This window comes from Pezoporus wallicus, unplaced genomic scaffold (genome assembly GCF_028554395.1).
Source record: "Pezoporus wallicus isolate ANWC-B61680 ecotype Strahan unplaced genomic scaffold, APGP_CSIRO_Pwel_v1 contig_7011, whole genome shotgun sequence".
NCBI lineage: Eukaryota > Metazoa > Chordata > Aves > Psittaciformes > Psittacidae > Pezoporus > Pezoporus wallicus.
In genome coordinates, this window is record NW_026638234.1 from 320,192 (window position 1) to 336,461 (window position 16,270).

The 16,270-nt window shown below is 52.8% G+C and overlaps 1 protein-coding gene across 2 annotated transcripts in view; it reads right to left on the reverse strand.

The window, feature by feature from the left end:
- The window catches only part of SIM2 (SIM bHLH transcription factor 2), a 58,191-nt gene extending 44,607 nt beyond the window's left edge, over positions 1 to 13,584 (reverse strand). The window contains exons 1-4 of one of the 2 annotated variants that reach the window (XM_057410071.1): positions 13,062 to 13,584; positions 12,532 to 12,714; positions 3,493 to 3,575; positions 614 to 703 (exon numbers count right to left, since the gene is read on the reverse strand). In XM_057410071.1, the coding sequence (XP_057266054.1) occupies positions 614 to 703; positions 3,493 to 3,575; positions 12,532 to 12,706 (348 nt within the window). In that variant the 5' untranslated portion in view covers positions 12,707 to 12,714; positions 13,062 to 13,584. Of the gene's footprint in view, positions 1 to 613; positions 704 to 3,492; positions 3,576 to 12,531; positions 12,868 to 13,061 lie in introns of those variants that run through there. The other variant, XM_057410070.1, reaches the window with a different exon arrangement.
- Between the last annotated feature and the right edge of the window lie 2,686 nt (positions 13,585 to 16,270).

A 16,270-nucleotide genomic window follows, 5' to 3' on the forward strand; every position in this document is an offset into this window, starting at 1 on the left:
AACCTCCTTATACTTCTTGTGCAGAACGGTAGTAAACTGAGTTTTATGAGTTCTATCACAACCATATAAAACGCTTTACTGAAAAGACCGCTGAGCTGGAAAAACTCAGGAAAAACTACCCTGAATTCCATGTGAACACTCATAAATCTGCCCCGCTTTTCTTTTTCTCCTAAAGCACATTTACCATAAAACTCAAGTTCCACATCAGATTTCCTCTCTATTTCATAGCAAGTCTCAATATCTTACACAATTTAAAACATATAGACTTGAATTCTAAACTTTATTTCAGACGTATAGCATTACCATGCAGGCAATAGGTTTGGGTTTCAAGCTCTGTATATATCTGCAATTTGCAATATCGTATTATTTATTACCCTTCTTAAAGGTAATGAGGAGTAAAATACAATGAACAAGAAAAGATATAAAGACAGTCATGATGTGGTTGTAAGTAAAGGAAACTTGAATATTTAAGTAATGCCATTTGTCAGAGAATAAAGTTGAACCTTCAAATACACCTAGAAAACAATGTCATTATATACATGGCAACATACCAGTATTAGGTTCCAAATCTAATATCTGTGTTTAATAGATGGACAGAATAAATCACTCCTACCTGAGATAAGCCAAGATGTACAGATGCTGTTTCTGAGATGTACATTATTTTGCCATCTGATGCTACCACGAAAACAAAGCCATCTAAAGTCTGAAAGAAAGATAAATATGTTAAAAAACAAGCACTCTGTTTAAACTATTTACAGCCAAAAAAGTTTTTGAAGTCTTTTGGAGAGAAATTGCCATCCAACTTCAACAGCAGCAAATAACAGCAAAATTTAAGGAACAGAAACCTTTATCTGATGCTGTTCCTACAAACGCTGTGACACATGCACACATTGCAAAACCTAGTTCATTCCCCTGCAGATGCTAGCTTTACGGCTTCACTTTATGCTAACATTCTCCTGTTAATTCTAGTTATTTTAGTACTTAGCACAAATCCTGAGCTATGTGGTACTTGGGGAAAGTCTACTACTACACAAGCCATTTTTTATGGTATAATTGGCAGGCACAGCTTACCACTATTTGCAATATTTAAGGATACTGTGAGCAATGCTTTAAATTTCTTTGACTGTATTTTCAATAATGTCTTTCTGAACAGAGGGCTATCTGCTATGTAACTACATGAACTTAGAAAAAGAAAGTAAAATAAATCAGCATTCAAAACTTTATCACATTTGAAGAGAGATACTTATGCTCATTAAGCTATAGCCATATACTCTGTGAATCTGGACCAAAAATTAGGCAACACACAATGCAGACGAGATCTAATCCTACTAATTGATATTGATGGGATACTGTCTGGAAAGTGATTATTACTTATGTGAGTAAAAATTGAAATTTAATTTAGTCTTTTATGATCCATACAAGAAAAATAATAGGATGCAAAGAGTACAGGTTAGGCAAAACTGACCATGATTTGGACCTATAAACTATCAGTTTGGGGGTACCTTGATTTTTCAGTGCCTAATTTGAGGCATTTTTTTTTAAATACCTTACATCCTCAGTCAAAAAGTATCCATTACCACTAACCAGTTTAGGAAGCTCTGATTGACGTATATATGAATATCACTGGAAAATTTATTTGGAAGAGAAAAATCATTTTTACAGCACACAGATAAAACAAATGCTTATTTTAATACATCTTAATATCTCAAGTTACTGAACCAGGAGAGAATTAATAAAATCCTGTATGATTCATGCTCTTACAGTGCTGCCCCAATAAGAAAGTATTCCAAATTATTCTCTGGCCTACTAATGATTGTACAGCACGTTAATTGAAACCAGATTACTCCTTGCCTTTACTTTCTTTTTTTCCCTCTTTTTTTTTTTTTGAACATAAATTAAATTTTGTAGAAGTATTATAATGGGAAATAAATTATTGCACCCTTAGCAATAACTTCACTTTTAAACAGTCATTTTGCAACTGTGCTACCCAGTATCATAACTAAAACCATGTCAATGCTTCCACTACTGCATCATATGGTGCAGTAGGTCTCTAACTTGCCTATGCAGAAAAGTATATTGAAGCTGAAACTTTGCATGTAAGGTTTCATTCTAAAAACCTTTAAAAGACGTTTGTGGCAAATATGTGTTTATTAAAATGTGAAGCATTCATAATTCAGAAATAACTGAACTGTAAAATGAGTATTACAGGTGATTAGCATATAATGTTACTGAAGTTCATTTAATGCCAGGCAAAATGTGAAATAGCTGACATGGAGGAGGAGCAAACGTGACAACAGTTATAACTAGTTTCGTATTTTCTAGGCACACTAGTGATTTTGAAATGTCTGGCAGGACACCAGCCACACAACGTTTTCAAAGCTCTGAATACCTTCACATGAGGTAACTTTCAACTTTATCGATTTCCATGGACTATATGTGGTCAGTACCACATGTTTCACATCACGCTGCCGAAAGCGCAGGAGAAGGGGTGATATTTTGCAGGGCTTCGGTAACAACTAGTTTCAAATGCCGGAGGACTTCGCACAGCGAGGTCCCGGCTACTAGCCCACGGCGCTGCCTTTTCACCTCCGCCGGTGTTGGCGGCTTGCTCGAACTTGGGAAGGGGGGAACTGTCACAGAAACCGAACGGGACTTACGCTGAGGTTTCTATCCCCAGCAGAGTGTGCAGCTACAACAGCTCCAGCTTTGTGACCAGGAATTAACCTCCTACAATAAAAGCGGCCGTTAAACGATTACAGTTTACTAGGTCTTTAAAATCGGGGGAGATGGACCCTTGCTGTATGAAGTTCACGTATAAAAAAAAATGGAGCTAAACGTATTTTACCTTTTTTCCCCGGCTACCACTTCCTAAACTCTCCTATGCGGAGTGTGGGGAGGGGAATTCAAGGGAGTGTGTGTGAGGAAACTCAGAGGAATACCAGAGCAGACCAGCGGGGATGCGAAGAACGGTACGTTCAGGGGCTGACTCCCACGGGGAATCTTACCCCGACGTTCGCCCCCTGCCTGGGAGCCCTGCCCTCTCCACGGGTTTCCTCTCCAGAGCCACTGGCGGAAAAAGGTGATCCCGTTCCCGGGTGTCCAGCGGCCTTCCAGCCTAAACCGCGCTCCCCGTTGCTACCGGTCGGAGGCTGCCGGCGGGACATCCCCAGCAGCTCGGAGGAGTCTGACTATCGCTTTTGCTGCTTGGGGACACTTTCTGTGCACAGAGAACAGATCAGTGCCACGGTAAGCTGCAACCTCTTACTAATATCAAAGGCGTAGGGGCGGGAGTGGTATAACAACTGAAGTTGTTGGCGTCTCGTTTTTTCTCCCCTCCAAGCCGGTGTGAAGCTGGGGAGTAAGAGGAAGGCTTCACCCAGCCTCCTGTCGTGGTGCTGAGGAGAGGAAGAAGAGGAGGAAGAGAAGAGGCAGGAGACTGGTGGCACCCACAACACCAGGTTTCCAACACGAGAGTAGAAAGGGGTCCACTACCTGAAGCAAGTGGGATCCGAGCTCCATGGCTACGTTATCCAAGGGCCCTATCCTGCTTGGCTGTCCCCAGGCGTCACCCAGACCTGCAAGAGCAAGGAGCTGGTTAGAGCTGGAAGTGGTGCCGGGCACCCTGCCTCTCCAGAAGGACACGAGCTGCTCACACCCGCCCGCACCCCTTGTTCCGCAGGGAGCGGGCCAGGCCCCGGCATAGGGTTCAGAAGGTGGAAAAGGCTGACTCCCTTCTACACACACGCGTGGGAAGGGACTTTATTTCCGAGGGGGGACGGCTTCCCCACGGATGAACTTTCTCCTTCCCCGGAGAACCGCCGCCCTCCAGCGCTCCCCTACTGCTTCCCCTAGCCTGCCATGCCGGTACCTTCCGGTCAGCAGCACTGTGTCTGTCCCTGCTTCCCCAGCGTCTAGGGTGAGTGAAGAGGAAGGCAGGCCACACACTGAGAACCTGAGGGACGAGCCGCCCCGAAGGCAGTCGCGAAGCACCCGTCTCTCTCGCAGCCTCCCCAAGCACAAACCAGAGAAGGGTTCCTACACGAAGGGCACAAGGAACTGAGAGACACTCTCCCTTCTTCAACTGCTGCCCCGGCCACGCGTGCTCCCCGTGGGAAGTGCGGCAGGACGGGCCCCGGCACCCGGACTCACTGCCCTCCGCTCCTGCAAAAGTGCCGGTGCCGACGACTCCCATGCTGGCCAAGGCAGATCACTCCTGGGGAGGGGGCTGAGATGGTTAAAGAGGGCCGGGGCTCAATTGGCGAGAAACTACCCCGAGACCTCTTCACCTGCGCACTGACAGGACGGAGCGACTGCACAGCTTCGCCCCGACTGCCCCTGCCCGTGGACAGCCCGGACCTCGCCGAGCCCCTGCCCGCTGACCCAACCGCCCCGACCTGGCACCTCTGTAGCGTTGCCCGGCTGGCTGCGGACGACGAGAGCCCGTCACTGCCCTGGTGACAGCGAGAGGCTATTGATAGAGCTGTGCCAGGAAAGGGCTTGGGACGGGAAGACAGATCTGGGGGTGTTTTGTTTTGCATTTCTTCCATGAAAAGGAGGCTTGCACCAGCTCCCCACTACTCGTGCCAGCCGAAGAGCTGAAGACTCATGCCGGAACTTGATGGCAGGCCCTGAAGGGTGCCGTTGCCCGCAACAGCGCACAGATGGGGAGAGAAAGGAGGAGAAAGGGAGGGACGGGACCGCATCCGTTTAATGCCTCATTTTCACAGAGAAAGGACAGCCCTCGGGGCCACAGCACCGCTACTGAGAGGCCACGGGGCCCTAAGGGTGTTCCTGCCCGTGCTTCCCTGCAGCAGAGAGGCGCTGCGAGGGGCGATGTCAGGTGGGAGGCGGGGGTGCTCGGTGCTGCCAGCCTGGCTGTGCTGGCTCCCGGGTTGCACGGGAATCCCGTCTACAGCATGCAATGGGTGCTCAGCCCTGCACCCTTTAGCCCGGGCAGCCCCCGGCATCCCTGCAAACTGCTGTGCCGCCAGGAAGCTGAGCGCCAGCTTTTCCTCCGGTCCTCTCTCACCGATCAGGTGCCTCCAAATTAACCTCCCACTGCAAGCTTTCAAAGGAAAAGGCGCTGCAGCGGGAGCACCTCTCGGCTCCGTTTCGGGAGGCAGAAGTTGGCACCCAGGCGGGAAGCTCTGCCCTAAGCTCCGGTCACGGAGCGTGTTTTCTAACATCCCGCCTGAATCCCACACGGATCAAGGGATCCTTTGGCAGGGTGTCCTCAGGTAGCCCCGGAGTAGAAACGGCGGGAGCTTTTCTTCCCGCTTTCAGGGCGTCCCTTGGATACCCAGCGTGTCTCCCCATACCGCGCCTCGGAAATGCCCAGTGTGCGGCTTCTCTTCCCTGTGGGTCGGGGAATTACTCCTTCCCTTCACCCGGAGAAGTGCTTGGCCACGCACTAAGAAAAACGCTTTGAAGAGCCAAACGAAAAGTAGTACTTTTCTAGCGCAGTTGCCCAATTCACAGTTTGGAGAAGACTCCTAACTTCCAGGGTGCCGTCAAAATGTTATTTCAGCTGAAAAGATGATTGCCCCCAGTCGGAAAGTTTGAGGATGGCAGGAACATCCTGCAGCCTCTGTCCCAAGATGGTAACAAGCTCTAACAAGAGAGCCTGTCCTAGTGCTGAGTGGCTTGCCCTTCTTTCTATTTACTAACTGCAAATCCCGAAACACGGGATTGTAACCCTACAAAGGGGCTTACACATAGCTGTATAAAAACTGTCCTGAAAAGAGACCTAACTTTCCGAAAGACGAAGCAGATTTACTCTTTGAGGCACTCACGACGAAGCTTTTCACTACCGATCCGTGTTTCCCGTGTTTCTGGGTGGCAACCTGCTCTGTCCAGGTACGGTTTCACAGTATCCCCCAACTCTTCACTACTTGGGGGATTCTTTCCTAACCCGCCCCCCACACACACACAAAAAAAAAAACAACAACAAAACAACCCAACCAAAGTCACTTCGTCAGCTTTGTTCCCTTTGAGTATTTAAATTGGAGTTGCAATTGTGAACTCGCATCAAACGTAAATGTATTTGTTGGATCAGCTTGGCATTCGTCGAAGCTTATATTAAAGCCGATGATTTTATCGTTTAATCCACCAGCAGATCGCTTTAAAGGTGGAAACGAAACGAATAAAACCTTCCGTTTAGATAAAGGGCTGACGCCCATTAACTTGTCTTCCGAGAGATTTGCAAACATCCTGCAAATATGCAGATGCAACAGGCTCCGCCGAGCCTCTCCTGCCCAGCGCAGGGATAAGGCACATTTTCACTCACTGGCCTGGAGAGAAGCCAAAAGAGCTCCCGAGTCAAACCGAGCGCTTCCTACATCGTTCAAACTAAAGGGATTTGTTGGGGCGGCCCCGGCTAGGAAGGGCTCTCCGGTGGGGAGGAATATCGGTATCCGACACAGATGTGAGCCCGTGCCGGACAGGTCATTTCGAAGGAAATGTTTAAAACTGCACCGTTGTAGTACGAATTACCTGCGACTCTGGCCCAGAAAGCCGCTTCCCTGCGGCGAGCATCTTTCCCGCAAGTGCTAAGAGACTCGTAGGATGGGCTGGTTCCCGACCACAGTCACTTTGCCGTGCCTGGGAGTATTGGATCGCCTACGGCCAGAGGTTCGGGCCGGCTCCAGACACTGCCGGTAGCGTGAAGCCCGGGGAGCCAGCGCCGGGCTCAGGGGGCAGGAGCTGGCACGGCGAAGCGCTGCCTGCGGAGAGGGTGACTCGTCGGTCTCAGACACAACCTCCTCCCTCCTGACATTCCGCCGTCGGCAAACATAGATAAGAGCCCCTCTCCTCGTTTCCCTCCATTTACTGAGGTCTGTAACGGCCGCGGGTTCCGTTCCCACCGGGGAGGACAAGGACGGGCACGGCGCTTTGCCTGGCAGGCATCACCAAGGGGGAAATAACCAGCCCTAATCGCAACTCTCCCCGCCAGCCCTACACCTCCCCCCCCCCTGCCCCGGGCGGCTGATTTGGCTCCGACAGCGGCTTCCCAGGGACAGAGAGGTGGGTTTGCACAGCCCCCCCGGAAGTTACTGCTGCTTCTGCCTTTGGAAGACGTGGTGGTTCTCATACAAACGCGTCCCCTTCCCTTCGTCAAACCCGGGCACGACTTCCCCCCCCCCCCCAGCCCCAGCCTTTTAACATCTCTGGCTGTTTTTCAAAGTACCTCAACATTCACTTTGTACTGTTTCCCAGTTTCCAGGGCGGAGGGTGAGTTAAACTGTAATAAGATCTAGAAATACTTGGGAACAACTCCCACCTTTGCTCTCCAAATACATAAATTCGTAGACACACACGTTTGAAAGCCCGGTAGCTTTTCTGCTCGGGATTCTGCTAGAAGAATTACTTAGCGATGTATTATGTTAAGTATCGGGTTGCCCTGTAACGTGGAGTATTTCCTCTGTGTCTGCTGTACTACCCCGGAGCGTGCGGTCCCCCAGCGCTGTTCAATCGCCATCCTTCACATGGAACCTTGGGTCAGCTACAGTCGCCGGGATTTTCAGGGCGGCCTCTCCTGGGGGGATTTCTCCCCCGCGAGGTTGTGCCTTCCTCGGCAAGGAGAGCAACAGGGAAATTACCGGGGGGGGGGGGGAGGGCGGCGAGCTGCCAGTCCCGGCGTTTGCCGAGGACGGGGAAGTGGCGGCCACTGCCCTCGGTCTGACTTTGTCTCCGTCGTTTAGGCCAGGCATTCGGCTGCATGAGGAGAAGGATGCGGTATGGCAGCTCGTGGCGTGGGCAACCAGCAGAGCTGACACCTTGCCCCAAGCCCCCACTGCAGCAGGGGGCGAAGGATCTCATCCCCGACGGCGCAGGGGGTCGCGCTGCTTGATAAGCGGGGCCGAGAGGCCGGGCCGGGTCAGGAGCCGAAGGGGAGCCGCCGGCCGCGGCGGGGATAACCTCTGTTAGGCAAGGGAGGCTTCCCTGCCAGGGTCGCTTTGGGAAGGTGAAAGGCTGCGGTAGATTAACTTCGGCAGGGATCTGCCGGGCCACCTGACTTCTCTGCGAAATTCAGCATCACAGGCTGGAAAGGAGGCCGAGAGCTGGGTGACGGGAGCGGTGGGTGTAAAGAGAGTAATTTAAAGGGGAAAAAAAAAGTACTAAAGGAAAGAAGAAAAGAAAAGAAAAGAAAAGAAAAGAAAAGAAAAGAAAAGAAAAGAAAAGAAAAGAAAAGAAAAGAAAAGAAAAGAAAAGAAAAGAAAAGAAAAAAGAAAAGAAAAGAAAAGAAAAGAAAAGAAAAGAAAAGAAAAGAAAAGAAAAGAAACCAAAAATCAAACCAAGTCCCAGAGATAACAAAAAAAAAAAAAAATCAGAACCAAAACAAACACTAAAACAAGCCACACGCAAAAATAAAATAAAATAAAATAAAATAAAATAAAATAAAATAAAGAAATTCCACAAGAAAACCGCCTTCCAGCCGCCCTCCAGGACACCTGTACAAACCCAAATCCGGCTCTTCCCGGCCCAAACCCCTCTCTTCCCGGCGAGCCAGAAATACCAGATCGTATTAACAGGCCTGAAAGCGGGCGCAAGACAAACAGGTTCAGGACAGCTAGCGCTCCAGTGACCCTTTCCTTCCCTCCCTCGCATCAGGGCAGGAGAGGCCGAAGCGGCGACACCACCACCGCCGCCGCCGCCGCCCGTTTCCGCAATGCTGCGGCCGGCTGCGGCTCCCTCCGCCTGGGAACGGCCGCGCAGCTCCATGGAAGCCCTAATGGCACTTCTGTTTTAGCAAGACCTTTAATGCCACTATTAGAGGTTAGTACAATAGAGGCAGGGTTTCGAGGAGGGAATACTCACAACGTCGGCTGGGGCTTTATTTATTTATTTAATTCATTAATGAGCCTGTTCCGAGTATGAAAATGAGATGAAATAACTGCAATTCTCAGTGATTTTCTTAAAATATACATTCACAGCCAGGTTTAAATAGGGACCGAAAACTCTGGATGCTTCTAGTAATTCCTGTTGTCTGCGTCTAGGCGTAAGGAAGACATCTAAGATCTATCGCTCTGTCATTTTATTCAGGTCATTTTGTATAGCGCACATTATCTTTTGTGACACTTATTAATCAGCTTGTTCCCATCCGCTTTAAAGATCCATAAATGTGCAGTTTTACAGTCAGTTTTGGCAACTGCGTCGAGGATGGGGGCAGGGTCACAATTTAAACCAATCTGCCTCTGGGCAGAGAATCGCGGGTTTTGAAAGCGATTTATTCTCTCTTCTCTTCCTCTCATTAGCTCATTTTCAGAAAGAAAAAGACCAAACAAAACAACAAACCCAAAGCCAAAGCAAACAAAAACATAAAATACTGACTGTCAAGACAGAAGTCCCGTGGTGTATTTTTGTTCTACAGCAATAAATGCCTTGGCAAAAAGTCAAAACACTAGAGAAGACGATCTTACAGAGCGGGAGCGCGGGGGAGGCTGTAGGTTGCCGTCTCCTGGTCTTTATTTCATGAATCTGAAGGTCAGACAGACACCGCGTATTTGTGATCTCGGAGCCAAAAACTGTGCCTTCTCCGCGCCTTGAGCGGGGAAAAGAGTAGAAACGAGAACAGAAATCTCCTTTCTTGCAGCCTAATCGGGCTCCTCCGCGGGGAAAACCTGTGAGTTCAGTCCAAAATGTGCATATCTGGGAAAACCCTGGAGGGAACGAGCAGGGGGAGACCTGTCTAAACACCCTCACAAGCCCCGTCGAAGCGCTACGACCAGACGCCGCGGTGAGGGTTCCAAACTTTGCCTAAACTATGTGTCAGCTTGCTCTGGAAATAAAGCGGGAGGGGAAGCCATCCACTGGAGTTTTTAAAAACACAGACCTTTCCCTCTCTCTCTTCCCCTCCAGTCTAGACAGAGCTGGAAGCCAGTTCTATAGCTGGACAATGTTCCTGATCATGCTGGCTGCAGTCACCACGGGCCTAGCACATGCTGGAGGCGTCTCAGGCCTCTCCCCTACCCTGCCACCGCGGGCTGGAAGAAATAAACTCCCTTCAGCCTTAAAGTGGTGATGCTCAGGAGCTGGCTGGGGAGACCCGGAGCGCTGCACAGGCGGCGGAAGCCTCTATGTGATGACTCCCCGGGGGAGCGGGGCGGCGTGGCTCTCACTGCTTGGGCAGCAGAGGCCGGCGGGTGGCAAGGGAGCTGTTACTTGCCCACCTTTATTTCAAGTCCCAGGACCTCGGACATGGATTCCCATCTGGTGTCCCGTCCCGGTCCCCCCCCCCCCCCCAGCCCATCTGCTCCAGCGTGCTCTAAGGGGCTTTTTCCCCAGGGGTTTCTGCCCCAGAATTTAAGATGCGGAGCCGGGCAGCCCTCTCAGGTCCCCGCCTCCGTGTCGTCCCGTCCCGTCCTCCCCCCTCCGTTAAGACAACTGAAAACCACCAGCTGGGTATGGGGAGCAAGAACATTCTTCCCCTCATTCCGCAGACAAATCTCGAGGGAAACGGAAACTGGGGTACTGCAGGACTGTGTGCCGTCGGGCATCACCGCGCCCGGCATCAAGCACCCTACTGCAGCCACCTGTCCGGCTTCATTCTCTACCCTTCAACCTCCCAGCCACTAAACGCAAGGTTCGGAGACCGGAGGCAGTTATTCCCCGGCCTGTCATCCCTGGATGCAAAGCTTTGGTTTTAAACGTATTTCCACCCGTACTTAAGACGATGAAAGATCAGGAATTCGCTCTATGCATTTAAACATTGCTCTTAATAAGCAGAGTGTGCGGAAGCTCACGCCCGGCCTGTTTAAGGAAGACAGACACATAAAACACACCCGAGCTGTGGGTATAAACCTGCTCTCGGGGTCGTCTTGTTGCTCTTGAGGATCAGTAAGGCTGCAAAAGCAGGGACACATCCGGCAGCATCTCGAAATGCGCCAGTTTTCTGGCTAAATCAAAGCCATTGGAGGGCATGCTCCCCAGCCAGGGCCGGCGAGCGGCCCCCGAAATTACGACGCTCTATTTCTCATCGGGAAATTCCCCGATGGGGGATAATGGCTGGAAGTCGCAGCGGAGCAGCGCGTCGTTCCCCCTTGCTCCTCTAACCGAGCTTACTGCGGGAGCACAAGCCAAAGGAGCCCTGGCTTTCCGTAGCACGGTTAGTACATGCTCTCGAAATTACTGAATTAGATGGCCACAACGGTAAGCTTCTCTCGGTTTGGGAGTGGGGGTTTTTCGCCTCCGCTACGCTTATTTTCATATATATAGATTTAATTTTATCTGCAGCCTCTTAATAAAGCTCCTTAGAAACCGCGACGGAGAGGCAGACTTTGCACTCTGGAATTTGCTAATTCCTTCAACATCCCCCCCCTCCCCGTCCGGAGAGGCACAAACAAATGACAAAGCGGGGAGCTGGGCTTTATTTAGCCACCCGCAGACGCTAACCGGCGTTTCATTTCACGGCTCAGAGGCGGCAGGGAAAGAACGGGGGGCCGACGGTTCCCATGGGGTGCCTGCCGGCCTCTTCCCCTCGTCCGAAACGGCCAGACCTTGCGTCCTTTTGGACTGTAGGGTGCGAGGCTAGCCGGGGCGGTTTTCTGCCAAACACCGGGGAAGAAAGGAAGGAAGCAGAGCCGGGTGTCAGGCCTCCTCTCCCCGTGTCTCCAAGAAGAGCGACAGAAACCCCCGGCGCTCACCGCACCGCACGATCCCGACTCCTCATGGTCCCAGGTGGGGAGCAGCGGGGTTCCGGCCCCGCTCGGGCAGGTTGGGATCGAACAGGTCTCCCCCCGCTCTCCCCGGTCCCGGGAGAAGGCGGATGGCTTCCTTGCTAAGCCACCGCGCCTTTTTTACCCCAGCCTGCTTCCCAACCCCCAGAAAACTCCAATCAAAACAAAATAACACCACCACCCACAGTATTTCTCCCCGAGGCCGTGCCTAGGCACCGACAGGAGCGCCGTGCCGAGGGGCCTACCCCAGGGGCCGGCCCGGCTGCCTCCCGGGGTAGCAGACACTGGGCACAGCAGAAGCGAGAGGAGCCCGCTTCCTCGGGAAGGTCCCCCCGAGAAGATGGAGCTGAACCTGCCGCAAAGGAGGAGCGGGGACAAGAGAGGGATTAACCGGACGGCTCTGATATCCCCCCCCCCCCCCCTCCGCTGCCACCCCGGCACAACTGCCAGCTGGGGTCCACGCATAGCCAGCACCACCGGCCGCTGTTCCCGGGGGCTGGGAGGGGGGAGAGGCTCGTTTTCCCACGTGCGGCTGCAACGGGCTGTTCTCTGCCTTAGGCCTCACAGGACCAGGGCTGCTCCTTGCAGCCCACCCTCCAGCCCTCTGTCACGCCTTGGCTTTCGGGCAGCGAGCGCAGCGCTGCCGCCTCTGCCCCGACAAGCCGTCTCCCTTCCACTCACGGCGGGTTTTACATCGCTAGCACCCCTGCAAGCACCCTGCTTCAGATGCTGGCTTGTCTCGGATTATGTGTTCCCCCTCCCTCAACCCCCTTTGGGGCCGCTGGTCTGCCCCATGCCTCCAGTACGGGCCGGGCGGGAGGCGGACGGCCCCTTCCCGAGGAGCCGGGGTGGTTACCTTCGGGGAAGACTGCTCGCATTTTCAGGTAGCTGGTGGTGAGGCGGATAATGGATGCCTTGTCCAGCTGGGAGGTAATGGCCGAGGGCAGAGGCAGGAGTTTGGCCAGTTCGTAGAATTCTCCATTTTCTTTTTCCCGTCTAGTCTTTGCCGCGTTCTTGGATTTTTCCTTCATCGCGACTACTGCAAGGCGAAGATGACACTGGCATATTAGACCCGATTCTTCTGAATTGCAGGGGGCATGGATTTCGGCTTCAGAGTTAGTATTTTCGTTTAAGTAAGAGAAGGAGGGAATTCACCCAAATCAAATCAAATTATAATAATAAAAAATAAAAGCATAAAGGGAGGAAAAAACGGGGAGGGAAAAAAAGTCAATCCAACAAAACAAAAACACCAGCAACAGAAATGGTGCGAAGAGGGGGGAGGCAATCTCTGACCCACAACCACGACAGGCAAGGCCCTCAAAAGAAGTCAGTTCTGTTCTGACCCTGCGATATCTGCCTCTTGGAAACAGAGGCTAAAAGACCTACAGGAACCCCGGTCCTCTGCCTGCAGCTGGGATCGGAATCTTCTCCGCAACGGGGAACAAATCACCGGGTCCCCTTCAATAAAGGATTTCTACTCAATCCGGCCTCGTCTAAAAATAATAAAAAAAAATATTAAAAATAGAGCGTCCACGCAAGAAGTCATTGGGTTAAGCAGGCTGGACCATTTTTGGACATTTTGTCTCTTGAAAAAAAAAAAAAAGGAAAGGAAAATAATGAAAGACCGAGCTGCTCGTGTAACGACGTGCCAAACGATGTGGTCCCTGAGCGCGCGATGTGAGGAGACGAGCAAGGAGCTGGCGGGGCAGCCCCCTGCTAATCGAAAGTCAAAGCCGGTGCGGAGGGAGCTGGCGGCTGGAGCTCTCCGAAATCACAGGCTCGCATTTTCTTCCGACGCTTCCCTCTCGGCCAGCTCTCGGCGTCTTGCGGTAGAACGACGCTTTCCCCGTCCTCGAGAGGCTGCTTCAGCGGAGCGGCGCGGGGGGCTCCGAGACCAGCGATGCGGCGGCTGTGGCCGGGCTGGGTAGATGGCTGGGCTGCGGGCGCGGGGGTCTGCTGGCCGCGGGGCTGCTCCTGCCGCTCCGGCCGCTGCGCCCAGCTCCAAGTGTGGTTCTCATGCGGAGTCAAATTAAAGGATCCGTTTTCCTTGGGACCAGTGCCACTTCAGCGTTGTCTCTTTCCAAACAAGTCCGAGCGCTGGCAAAGGCGCGGGATAGATTCTGTTGGATTTATTTATTGTTTGTTTGGTTTTTTTTTTTATTTCTTTTTTTTTTTTTTAAATTTCCCCTCCTTTTAAAGAAAAAGAATTTGCAAGATCAGGAACTGTTTCTTTTTATTCTTCTTATTTGTCACTCATTTAAATTGTAAAGCTGTGGCTCTTTGCACAGACGTGCCTTTCAAAGGCAGAGGGAGGGTTTGCTACATTCACCTCCCGCAAGGAGCAGTGATCCTCACCATACGGCAAGGATCGAAAGTAAATTTCCCCTCCTCTTGGAAATCCAAGCCGCTGCGCTCCTTGCCTGAAAACACCGGTATCTCCGGGTTTTGGTTTTTGGTTTTGTGGTTTTTTTTTGGTTTTTTTTGTTTTTTTTTTTTTCCAGGGGCAGAAGGAGCTCTGAAGTGGACCCCTCTGTTAATTCTTTAGCAAAGGCTGCAGAAAGCCAGGAGAGCCTCAAGAGGGGAGGGGATAATGTATCCGTGACGTGTCCTCCCGCGCAGCGCCCTCCGAGGGACCCAAATACAGAGGAGCCAGAACAGAGCTGCAATTAGCACTTGCCATGGGACGGAAGGCCGGGGCGTGGGGAGCGGGGGGCGGAGGCCGTCTGCCTGCTGCAGCCCCATCTCGCTCCCCCCGACCTCCCTCTGCAGCCGTGAAGAGCCGGCGGAGACCCGCGGTCCCTTCCCCCGTAACCTGCCGTCGCTCACGTAGGATCTTGCTGCACCGGCCGTGACCTCGCGGCGCCTGGGGGGCCCTGGTATCCCCCCACCAGGCACCCAGCTGCCGTCTGGGGCCGGGCATGCGTGGGGCCGTGACCCGCGTGGGGCCTCCATCACCAGACCCCTTGTAACGCCATTAGGTCATCCGAGCACTCTCCCCTTGCTGCTCTCGCTCTGGGTAGAAGGGGCAAAATGCACCTGAACACACCTATGTGTGTGTGTATCATGTATACACATGCATATTCATGTATAGCACACATTTATACTATATATGAACATCATATATATATACTCCATGTATATTACACACGTGAGTATGCATGTATATATGCATGTACGCAAGTAAGTACATTTACAAACGCACACATCCATATATATTTACGGGTGCCTCCTCGCACTTCTAAGTGCGGTGAAAGTGCGGGGCCGAGCTCCGGATCACCGCAGACCCCCTCGCCGGTGCCGTACCGACGGCCGCCGCTCACCAGCCCCTGATGTGACTCCGCTGCCCGGGGGGCCGCTGTTGACCAGGGCTTAACGCCAGAGTGGCTCTTCGGGGGAAGGTAAAGAAATTCCCCCGAGCGCCCTGGCCTTGCTGTAACCGCGGGGTGTGTGTGTGTGTGTGCAACTTTGCATGGGTTTTCACAGCGGCCGCTACAACATGAGCGGTGCCCGAATCACCCCTCCCCGCCAGAGACAGGACTAACCCCCGCCCGGCCGACGCCGTGCCCGACCACGCTTTGACTCGGCTCCTACCCGATGGGAGCCCTTCGCTCTCCGAGGGTGCCGTCGTGATGCTGCGGAGGGCACGACGGTAGGGACACTCACGTACATAAACCCACTTCCATGGGGAGCCGGCCTTACCCAGTGCCCCTTGGGGGAAGCTGGGCTGCAGGCGGCGACTGAAGAAGCAGCGTGGAGGAAACCCTCGGTGTGAAGAAAAGGAGGGACCAGGCAGAGCTGCGGGCAGAGTCCAGCGGGACTCGGCTCCACAACCGCGGGCACAGGGAGGGCGCGGAGAGGAGGATGGGGTCGCCCGTTTGCAAAACACAATGCACCGGTCCTTAATATTAATCCCCGCGAGAGGCCCGGCTGGCGGGCGAGTGTGTTTGCTTAAGGTCGCCCGCCCCTCTGTAATTATCCTATTACACCAGAAAGGGCCCGGCCCGCCGTTGTCGAGGGAAAGGCCACGCTCTTTAACCTCCCCGCCGCCGGCGGAGGCCCCGTCTCCGCGAGCGGGACTTACTTGGCCCCCCGCGCCCTCATCGCTACCCCGGCTCTCCCCTCCCGGGCTGTCTCTCTGGGACGTGCTGCCACGGGAGGCCAGTTGCCGCACTGCTTCTTCGGGGTGGCGAGCGGGAGGCTGGGGCACCCCTCCAAGCATTTGCCGCTTGAAACGTGGGGCCAAGAGGGGGGACAGGAGCCTCAAGGGGCTCCCGGGCCTCTCCGCCCGGGTTCATGTCCTGTCTCTTCCCAAATCCCCCGCTCCCCCAGTGCAGGTACCCGGCACCGCGCACGTCCTCTGCTGGCGTGTCCGAGGGGACCGGGAAAAGGATCTCTGTCCTGCCGTCCCGGGTGGGTTTATGCTAAAGCTGGCTTCCAGGTCAAGAAAAGCTTAAGAGAAACGGCTGCACAAGGGAGCCCAGGCGATGTGACCCGGTTTTTACCTTCCTGTACTGCCCTTTTCGCACGCAAAACAGGAGCAGCCTCGCAGCGCTCCCGCAAGGTCACCCGTAGCATGGGGACACTTTTGGCTTTGG